General features: G+C 40.3%; 1 protein-coding gene across 1 annotated transcript in view; it reads right to left on the reverse strand.

The window, feature by feature from the left end:
- Setx (senataxin) overlaps window positions 1–11,535 on the reverse strand; it is a 54,963-nt gene that overhangs the window by 6,419 nt on the left and 37,009 nt on the right. Inside the window, exons 16-21 of the mRNA XM_013345885.2 lie at window positions 10,511–10,660; window positions 9,197–9,304; window positions 7,689–7,876; window positions 6,797–6,889; window positions 5,158–5,322; window positions 1,573–1,671 (exon numbers count right to left, since the gene is read on the reverse strand). Of these exons, the coding sequence (XP_013201339.1) occupies window positions 1,573–1,671; window positions 5,158–5,322; window positions 6,797–6,889; window positions 7,689–7,876; window positions 9,197–9,304; window positions 10,511–10,660 (803 nt within the window). The remainder of the gene's footprint in view (window positions 1–1,572; window positions 1,672–5,157; window positions 5,323–6,796; window positions 6,890–7,688; window positions 7,877–9,196; window positions 9,305–10,510; window positions 10,661–11,535) is intronic.

Raw genomic sequence — 11,535 nt, forward strand, 5'->3', positions numbered from 1 at the left:
TCTGTAAGTTCGAGGCCAGCCTGGTCTACCAAGGGAGTTCCAGGACAGGCTCCAAAGCTACAGAGAAACCCTGTCTCGAAAAACCTAAAAAAAAAAAAAAACAAAAAAAAAAAAAAACTGTGTAGCATGTACCATGTGACAATGACAATTATAGATCTCTGCAAAAAATACAATTAGAACATCAGTTTTACTGAACAAAAGACACACCCTATGGAAAAGGGTCAACATACAAAACACTTGGAAAAGCAGATCTTACAGATCATCTACTTCACAATTTAGACTTTCAAGATGTTGCCTAGGCTGTGTGCGCACACACACGCGAGCACATATAAACGCCAGATGTCTTCCTCAACTGCTCTCCATTTATTTTTTGAGACAACACCTCTCACTGAACCTGGGACTCATCACTTAGGCTAAGCACTACAAATAAAATAGTAACTCTGCTTTAAAAAAAAGAATGCTCTTTTCTGTTAAAAGAAGCACATTTTCGGGGCTGGAGAGATGGCTCAGCAGTTAAGAGCACTGACTGCTCTTCCAAAGGTCCTGAGTTCAATTCCCAGAAACCACATGGTGGCTCACAACCATCTGTAATGAGATCTGGTGCCCTCCTCTGGCGTGCAGGCATACACACAGACAGAATATTGTATACATAATAAATAAATATTAAAAATAAGAAGCACATTTTCCTTAAATTGTACTAAGCTTTGTTAGTAGAATACTGTTTTCTTGAAAGAAACACATGATCTTTCCTATGAAAATAAGCATATCTTCTTTAAACTGTACTAAGCACTGTTAGTAGAATAATGAGTTTTCTTTAAAATAACACTTGCTCTTTTCTGTGGAAAGAAGCACGTTTTCTTTAAACTGTACTAAGCATTGTTAGAAGAATAATGAGTTTTCACTAGCCAGCAAGTTCCCAGATATGCCTATCTCTGGCTTGGGGATAGGGGGTTATAGATGTGCACCATCATGCATGATTTTTTACATGGGTGCTGGACAGTCACAATCAAGTTCTTATGCTTGTACAGTAATCACTTTACCAAAATGAACCATCTCCTGGGACAAACTATTATAAGCCGGGCGGTGGTGGCGCACGCCTTTAATCCCAGCACTCGGGAGGCAGAGGCGGGCGGATCTCTGGGAGTTCGAGGCCAGCCTGGTCTATAAGAGCTAGTTCCAGGACAGGCACCAAAGCTACAGAGAAACCCTGTCTCGAAAAACCTAAAAAAAAAAAAGACAAACTATTATAAACAGTGATTCTCAACCTTCCTAATTCTGCAATTCTTTAGTACGGTTCCTCATGTGACCTCGACCATAAAATTTTCATTGCTACTTCATAACTGCATTTTGGTACTGTTATGATTTGTAATGTAAATATCAGATATGCTGGATATCTGATATGCAACCTCTGTGAAAAGGTCATTTGACCCCCCCACCCACAGATTGAGAACACTGTTTTAAACAAAAGAAAATTAACAAAGCAATCGATAGGATTCTCTAAGAGCAGTCACTGGTGGGTCTAGATGACAGAACTGATTCTCAACAAGTGACAAAGCAATGTGAGCTACTTACCCAATTGAGCCTTGCTCAGAACTTGCCCTGACACATGTAACAATTATACAGTCTTTCTGCCGGCCCTGGAAGGCATCCACTGTATCCACTTCTGCAGGCCTGTTTACAAAAGGCACGAGTTTACCAAAAAATGTAAAATTGTAAAATACACATACACAGTAGTATTTAAAACTCTTCACTGTGATGGCAGATTGTGGTGGCACAAGCCTTTAATCTCAGCACTTGGGGGCCAGAGACAGGCAGATCTGAGTTCGAGGCCAAATGGTCTACGAAGTGAGTTCCAGTACAGCCAGGGCTACACAGAGAAACCCTGTCTTGGGGGAAAGAGAAAATACATATATTGAGTTGTAAGGTTCGTCGTATATTTGAGATAAGGATAGTCCTTTCAGACACACAACTTCTGAATTCAGTACGTCATCCTTACTCCATTCTTCTCATAGCATCTCTGGAAACAATTCTTAGTGTTTATCAAGTCCATAAGAAACCACATATACAGGTTGAGAATCACTGTATACAATAGCTAGTCCCAGGAGAAGGTTCATTTTGGTAAACTAAGGCTATACATATTTATATGATGTTTTCTTTTTTTTTTTAAAGATTTATTTATTTATTATGTATACAACATTCTGCCTTGATGTATGCCCGCATGCCAGAGGAGGGCGCCAGATCTCATTACAGATGGTTGTGAGCCACCATGTGGTTGCTGGGAATTGAACTCAGGACCTCTGGAAGAGCAGCCAGTGCTCCTAACCTCTGAGCTATCTCTCCAGCCCTATATGATGTTTTCTTAAGTCTTTTAGAGTCTTCTATGGTTTTATCAGCTTGATGACTTCTGTAAAGAGACAGCTGGTATCCTGGCAGAAAGAACCATTCTTCTTTGGGGAACTGCTGCCAGAACAGTACCGAGTCTTCTTATCCATAAACATCTCTCCGTGCTCTGGATGTTTCAATTATTTCTTGTAACATACTTTGTAGTTTCCAGTGGATACATCTTATACTGTTTTGGTTTTATTTACTCCTAATTATTTTATTACTTTTGGTGCCATTTTAAGTGGAATGTTTTCACTTCCTGTGCAGACTACTCACTGAAAAACAGACTGTTTATATATTGATCTTGTTTTCTACAAGTCTCTTGAACTTGTCTGCTTAACCCCCCAAGGGTTTCTTTGTGCAGCTTCATTAATATATCTATAAATATAACCACGCTGAATTATTTATAAAACACTTGCTCTGGCTAGAACCTCTACTACAATGGACAACAGAATAAGAACAAGTATCTTTCATGGTCTACAGAAAGGACTGCTGAGCCACCAAAGGACAATGTTACCTATGTGGGTTTTTTTATAGATGCTTTTAATCAAGGTAAGAAATTTTCTCTGTAGCCCTAATAACCTTTTGGGTTATCAAAGATGATAGGTTCTGTTAAGAGCCTTTTCTGTTATCTATTGGTAGGACATACGGGTCACCTTCTCAATCTAATTGCTTGTCTGTTTTCTGAGACACAGTCTTCATTCTGTGACCCAGGCTGGCCTCAAGTTCATTATGATCATCCTGCCTTGGCCTCCATAAATGGAGGCTCCAAGAGTGAGATGCCATATCCTGCTTCCTTCTCTTTTCCCATTAATATGCCAAGCCAACACTGCACTTTGGGATAATAAATTTCACTTGGTCATGATGTACAGTCCCTTTAATATATGCTGAATTCAGTCTGCTTTTTGTTTAGCTTTCTCACATCTGTAATCCTGAGTGCTTATCAGCCCTGTTTTTTTTTTTTTTTTGGTTTTTTTTTTTTTGGTTTTTCGAGACAGGGTTTCTCTGTGGCTTTGGAGCCTGTCCTGGAACTAGCTCTGTAGACCAGGCTGGTCTCGAACTCACAGAGATCCGCCTGCCTCTGCCTCCCGAGTGCTGGGATTAAAGGCGTGTGCCACCATCGCCCGGCAGCCCTGTGATTCTTAAACACCTTCCTGGGCTTGGGCTCATAAAATGAATTATCAAGTGTTCTTGGAGCTGGCAATATCGCATAAGGCAGCTTGCCATCAAGCCTGATGACCTTAGTTTCATCCCAGAAGCAATTAATAAAGGTTGTCCTCTAACTATATGCACACCATTGCGTGCCAGCCCCAACATAAACAGACTTTAAAAAAAAATTCAAAGTGTTTTGTGCTAAGTATTACTGGGCTTTCTGTTGTTGTTTTCAGATGGGGTATTTCCTATATAGCCCAGGCTGGTCTAAAACTAGATCCTCCGGCCTCAAACTCCCGAGTGCAAGGATTACAGGCACACAGCTGTGTTACTGCTAACTCTGGATTGCCAGCTGGTGGAACTCAGCAGACAGGTCTAATTAGTTTCTCATCACTGGGAGGTTTGATTACTAGTGCTACTTGCTATATATAATCTCTTCAGATTTTTTATTTTCTCTAAAGTCAGTCAAGTTTTTTTGTGTTTCTAGATTAAAAACTTAAAATGCTGTTTTGGTATTTTAAAAGATTTGTGTGTCTTTGAGAGTCATGTGTATATGAGTAAAGGCCACAGCAAAGTCCTAGGTGCCCTCCTCTATCACTGCCTATTCTCTCAAAGGGTTTTTCCCTAAACCTGAAGCTCATTCATTCAAGCTTTCTCAGACTAGAAGCCAGAAAACTCCAAAAGATACTCCTGTCTGCCCGCTTATGAGCTTGGGTTACAGAGAAGTATACAGGACACTCAGCTTGTTGCCTAAATGCTGGGATCCCAACTCTGGTCATGATTGCATATAAAGTGCAATCTTAACCACTGAGCCGTCTCTTCAGATTGTTTGGTGAGATAGGTCTTATGTAGCCCATATTATCCTTGAACTCACTGTGTAGCAGAATGTGATCATCAGTGTTAACAGTCAATGTGGTAAAAGTTACAACAGCCTAAGCAATGGGTCGCAGCAGGTCTCTGGGGGATTATCTATGGATGGTATTAGTTGAGCTGGGAAGACCCACCCAGTGTGAGTGACACCATTCTCTACACAGGAGATCCCAGACTGTGTAAAAGTGGAGAAATCGAGCTCATCACTAGCATGCATGCATTCACTGCTCTTCTTCTGACTGGATGCTTCAGGGTCCTGCTGCCTTGACTCCCCCATCATGATGGGCTGTAATAAACTGTGAGGTGAAATAAACCCTTTAATGCTTTTGCCACAGTATTTTGTTACAGCAATGGGGAAAAGTCTATGACACCAAGGGTACCTTGACTGATCATTCTGCCTCTACCTTCCACATACTGGAATTACATGTTTCTTACCACACACCTGACACTTGACTTGAAGATTTTAATCTTTAATTTTATTGTAGAGGTAAAGAGACAAAAGCACAATCATAGCAGGTCCTGGAGGCACTGTAATTCCAAGTACACAGGGGACTGAGGCAGGAGGATAGCAAGTTCAGTGACAATCTGGGAAACTTATGGACACAGTCACAAAATAAAGAGGACTGGGTAATATAGCTCAGAGATGCTTAGAGTGATTTGTCTAATGTACAAGACCACAACTGAACCCCAGTACTGTTGAGAAAGAAAATTCAACTTTTATAAACACCAGAAAAACATGTAAAAATACGTCACCCTTTCTTGTCAAATTCTTTCTCCAAATCCTTCTGAATCATAGTCTTCTGAGCCTTGTAATGGGTTATTATGCCAATATTTCGGGAGGAAATATCTTTTCTTTTGTCTTTAATAAGTTTAATTATTTCCATCACCAACTTTATTTCTTGAACATTTATATATGAGCTAAGATAGAAAAAGAAGACAATGTATCAAATCTCATAGCAGTCTAACTGCTCACTAGCTGTATTTAGCTTGATTCCCATTACCGTACATAGACAGGTCTTTTCCCTGTCAGGTAGCAGTGTCAATAAGATGTAATAGTAACTACTCATATATATATGAATAACTGTCCAATCCAGGAAGTGATTGTAAAAAAGGAATTTGTAATCAACTGAAGTATGAACCAATAACCACACAGCTGAAAACATGCCACCTAGAGAGCTAAATATGAACAACATGGCCCCAGGATCGAATAGCATGAAAAGCCTTCTCATCTACCATTATCATCTTTGCTTGCTCTAGAACCTGTACTCCTGATCCAGACCTCAAGTATGTGTGTCCTTTCATTACTAAACTAGATCCAACCAACACCAGCATGGGCCATGTTATCCTGAGCCTTAAAGCGTAATTACTACTGACATGCTATCTGTTACACTGAAGACGTCCCAAAGGGGACGGCTCCCTCTCCTAGTCCTTGGTTTCTCCTCCGGTTACAATTCTATTCAGGTTCCTTGCGGCCTTCTGGTTCTATAACCTGCTTGGTGTTCAGCTCTTCATCTGCAGCTCTACTTCTGAAGGTGCCACATAAACCTTTCAGTTACAATTCCTGTAGCATTGCAATCCTACAGGAAAACACCTCTGTATTTTTCACTTCTTCAAAGAACGCAACATCCCATTTCCTATTCTGATCTTAGAATCTGCATTTTCATATTTCCCCATAGCAGGCAGTATTTATGCACGTGTTAATAAATATAATAGAATAACCTCCAGACTATTAGTTCCTCCAGTCAAAACAACCCTTGTCTCCTGTGATATATTTGCTACCTAGAAACAAATCACTCACTCCACTTTGCTGTCATAGGTACCCAACCCAACACATTCCCACACAACTCAAAATCCTTAAAATACAGTCCCACTAAGTCACTATCTACTCTTTTAATATTAGCCCATTCACACAGCTGCATTTTTGTTGTTGTTGTTTTTGTTTTTCAAGACAGGGTTTCCCTGTGTAATAGTTCTAGCTGTCCTGGAACTAGCTTTTGTAGACCAGGCTGGCCTTGAACTCGCTGAGATTTGCCTGCCTCTGCTTCCCAAGTGCTGGGATTAAAGGCCCTGCACTTTAAAGGCCCACCATGGCCCGGCCACACAGCTACATCTTCTCACTGCACTTAACCCACCTGGAAAAGTCACTCAACTCAATGATTAGTTAATGCCTGTCTTCCAATGAGACCATAATCACCTTACAATGTCACTGCTATTACCTTTCAAGGACTTACTGGTCACCTGAGAGTATTGCCCAATTAAACAGAAAAGGGGAAGTTATCAAAACTGATAGTGAAAATGACTGTGCCCTGGTACTAGAGAGGCATGTATGGGAAAGGCTTATAACCTAATAATTCTGAGGCCATTACTGAGAACGAAGAAGAGAAAAACATACTCATTATCCCGTCGTTCTGAACCATCTTCAACATCAAACACAAGGTAGGGCTGAAATGGCCACTCTGACGAACATCGAACGGATTCAGTGCCTCTACAGAAAAGCAACCAGAATCAGAAAATATGCTCTAAAGGACACTTTATCAATAATTTTCTGTGTAAGATAGAAAGAGGAAAAAGTTAAGGGATAAGAGGCCTTTCATAGATGCATAGCAGTGAAAAGTCTAAACTTGATTTTATTTCCATTCTGGCACCAAGAAAGGAGAAATACACAATTATGACTAGAGAAAAGCTCATAACATAGTACATGAGATAAACAACCAGGGCTAGGGAAACATAGTGGGGCCTCGAGGGAAAGCAAACACAAAAACACAGCTAAGAGCTAGGCTTCAATCCCCAGCAGCACCATATAAGACAGGCTATGAGGTTACTACTGATTATATCTGGGTTATATTAAATATGGGTGACTTCTGTCTCCTCTTTTTTTCTTTTTCAAGACAGGGTATATAGACCAAGCTGGCCTCAAACTCAAGAGATCAACCTACCTCTGCCTCCTGACTGCTAGGATTAAAAGTGTGCACCACCACAGCCCTGCCACCTCTTTTATCAATCTGTATTTTATATAATCAATATAGCTTTTATAATTAGAGAAAAATCACTTCAAATTGATGATTTAAGCAGATTAATGCTCCCCACCCATCCAACAGGGTTTATTCTGTAGTCTAGGCTGGCCTCTTAACCCTCAGCAATCTTCCTGCCTCAGTTTTCCAAGTAACAGAATCACCCAGATCAGCTAACACAGCTAGCCTGATTTATGCTTTTTATGCCAAGATTTCTTCACAGCAGCTAAATCTTCAAATAGGACAAGTCTATAAGCAATACAGGACACCCACCTATTTGTTTTCAAGTTTTTGTTATAAACATAATTAGAAGGGAAGAGACAAATGTCTGGATGCATCCTATACTGAACGGTAAGCTGTAAAACCGGCAGCCTGCCAATCTTGTTCTGTTTCACATAATCTTCAAGCAGCTTGCAGAATCGTACCATCATTGACTGGCCGTACCCATACTCCTGTGCTTTCTGAGAAGAAGAAAAGTATTTAAAAGTTTGTAACAAAAATAAAAAACAAAACAACAACAACAACAAAAAAACCGCCCAGGGCAGTGGGCGCATCCTTTAGTCCTAGCACTTGGGAGGCAGAGGCAGGTGGATCTCTGTGAGTTCAGGGCCAGCCTGGTCTACAGAGTGAGCTCCAGGACAGCCAGGTCTACAGAGAAACCCTGACTCAAAAAAACAGACACAAACAAACAATATCTGTCTTGACATTTCCCACAAAAAGAAATGTAATAAGAAAATAGTACCTGAATCACGCTGGCACTCAAAATATAATACTGAAAAAGTGAATAAATGTACACACAAATGCTTGGCAGAATCTTCTAAATTACTAAATTCTCCATGGTAATTATCTCCAGAAAATAGTGGGTTTTAAAAAAATCTAAGTGAGGCAGGAGTGGTGGCACACACCTTTAATCCCAGCACTTGGGAGGTAGGCAGATCTCTGAGTTCCAGGCCAGCCTGGTCTATAAAGCAAATTCCAGGACAGTTCTGGCTAGTACACAGGGAAGCCCTGGGGTGGTGGTGGTGGAGGGGGAACAAGTGCACGAACAAGTTGGCTCAGTGGTTAAGAGCACTTCTTATTCTTGCAAAAGGCCCAGTTTGATTCCCAGCACTCACATAGGAATTCATGCACAAAAAAAAAAAAAAAAGTACTTTTAAAAAGATATGTAAAAAATCAACTTTGCAATCATTCTTAAGTTTTTCTTCAGTAAGTTTATTTGTATAGTAACTTTGAAAAACACAAATAGTTGGATCTTATCATTCTTGATGTTTTTACCAAGTATGAAAACAAAAATGTTGAGGCCCTCAGTTATCCTTTCAGGAGTTTGGTAAAGCCCAGCATACCCGAGAGCTGCAGCAGCTCCGCCCACACGGCTGTGCACTCGTGCTCCCACCTGTCAGGAAATCCACGGTCAAAAATGACTGCAACAACCAAACAGGCACAGCCCCTCCAGCAGGGGAAGCCTCTGGCACTGCACTGTGTGACCTTTAGGTTTTCCTGTCTTTAAAACTCTAGCCCACACACTCAGAAGCACAGCTGTGAACAAGGAGGACATTGTAGAGACTAGGTCTCCCTGTGTATCCCTGGCAGGCCTCAGCCAAGAACCTGTTTAGCCTGCTGAGTGCTAGGACTGCAGCCATGCATAATCATGCCACAATTTTCTTATGAAACTTCAAATAACACTTCTCTTTTCTGCCATTTCCTAATTTTCCTTTCAATTTGAAACAGAACGATTCCCTCAAAACAAAAGCAGGCCCTCTACCATCAACAGAAACACTCACCATAGAAATGACGGTGGGAGGGAGCTGTTTGGGGTCTCCTACTAGGATAAGTTTGTTGCAGCGGTGGATTAGTGGAGTAAGTGTTTCAACTTCACAAGACTGCCCAGCCTTGGCAAGAAAGTACAAAAGAAGAAACAGCCTTAATTAAGTTCTAATACCCATAAAAGTAAAAATTCCTCCATTAGTACAGCTAAACCTTTTTTTAAATTATGTAGGATCTCATACATATTGGGCAAGTGCTTTGCTATTGAGTTATATCCAATCTCCTCTACACCAAGTATAAAAAATAAGCATTTTAAAAAAAACTTTTCAAGGTATATTATACTTGTGTGAAAATCTTTATGTAAGACATCTTACTATGTACAATGAAGATATAGCAATGAAAAAACACATACATATAAAAGATTTCATTATAAAACAAAAATAATCTAATCACAGCTTTGGAACAATCTAACAAGTATTTTGAAATCAACCACCATGGCTACCTTAACTATGGAGCTTGCTACCAGCAAGGCTGTGCACATCCTAAGTGCATGCTGCATTCCTGCTGAGCTAGACTAGGAAAAGCTGTTTTACAACGCTATCTCCGAAATTTAGATATTATTTAACACATGACTATCTTTTCCCCATCTTTCTAATTCAACAAAATTGCCTTCAATTATTTCATCATTTCCATTTTTTCTTTTTCATTTTCTCACACATAATTAACATATCTACAACAAGGTATGGGAACTCCCAGACTAATTCTCTATATCTAATGATCTAGTTCTTCTGTCTTCTGACTTTTCAATCTTGCCTATATCAGTAAGTACCCAATCAAAGTTCAACAAATAGACAAGAAATAAAAGATATCAGTAGAAAATGCAGCAGCCAAAGCTGTACAAAATCATAAATACTTCCAAAGTGGCAGAGAAACTGCAGCAGTTCAACAGGATAGTGCTGGACACAATCCCACCCAGAAGACGTGACTCCTCCCTTTGGAGCAGGCTGTCAGCACCATGTTTCACTGTATAAAAACATGTGGACATCCACTAAGAGTTGGGGGAGTAGAGTCTCCTAACTTGCAATGCTGGTGGTTCACTCTCTAGCACAGTGGCAGAGTAGTGACCACCTACTCTTTATGGAGAGAGGAATGGAGGGAGGGGGAGAGGAGTGGTAGGAGGGGGAGGGAAATGGGAGGCGGGAAGGAGGCCGAAATTTTTTCAATAAAAAAAAAAAAAACCTGCTCTTTATCCACACTTCAGCACCCACAATTCACCCATAATGTTTCTTCACAGTAGTAGTCACACACTCACATGCTTGAGAGCCACTGACCTCATCAACAATGACACAACTAAAGGGGACACCCCCTTGCCCTCGAAAAGCAGACTCAAGCAGCAAACCACCACTTGTGCTCAATGTGCAGCAGATGACATGAGACTCCAAGATGATGGTATTCTGTGTTTTCTGTGGACGTCCCTTAACCTAGGACAACAAAGGATAACCATATTTAGTTATATACAAATCCTGCAGGTCCTATTTTTACTATTAAATATCTACCTTTTTCTTCGTGTGACATAAAATATTCAATAAAAAGGGAAGCCTGGGCTCCGGAAAACAGGAGCAATCCCTCTGCACGAATTCACTGTAGACTTCAAGGCAATGGATGTTGAGTTTTAGGAGAAGTGGCAATCTGGATTCAGTGCTAAAGCATTTGCCAGATTCTCTTCTCTTAGCCATCACATAGTAAGTCTTCCCCCAAACATACTTAATCTAATGGTCTAAAGAAGACATGAAATAAGAAAATTAAAGCTTACGATACCCATGAACAAGGCACTTCACCCATAAGTGTGAAATACTAATTTAGAGATCATTTACATTGTTAAAGAAACTTCAACTGTTTATCTGATCAAAAAAGAAAAAAAACATACCCTTAAAATGTGCAATGTCCTTCTGTATATGTGTTACGTTTATTGGTAGATGAATAAAGTTGTTTTGGCCAATGGCTAAGCAGAGCAGAGCCAGGTGAAAAAGCCGAACAGAGATATATAAGAGAGAAAGTAGGCAGAGTTGAAGAGTCGCCATGTAGCCACCAAATCAGAAAGGTGCCAGAAAATTACTGGTAAACTGCAGGCTCGTGGTAGTAGATTAACAGAAATTGAGTTAATTTAAGATGTAAGAGCTAGCTAGGAATACACCTGAATCACTGGCCAGAGAGTGTTGAAGCTAATAGTTTTTTTTAAATATTTATTTATTTAGTATGTATACAATATTCTGTCTGTGTGTATGCCTGAAGGCCAGAAGAGGGTACCAGACCTCATTACAGATGGTTGTGAGCCACCATGTGGTTGCTGGGAATT

The sequence above is a fragment of the Microtus ochrogaster genome, chromosome 4 (assembly GCF_000317375.1).
Source record: "Microtus ochrogaster isolate Prairie Vole_2 chromosome 4, MicOch1.0, whole genome shotgun sequence".
Lineage (NCBI taxonomy): Eukaryota > Metazoa > Chordata > Mammalia > Rodentia > Cricetidae > Microtus > Microtus ochrogaster.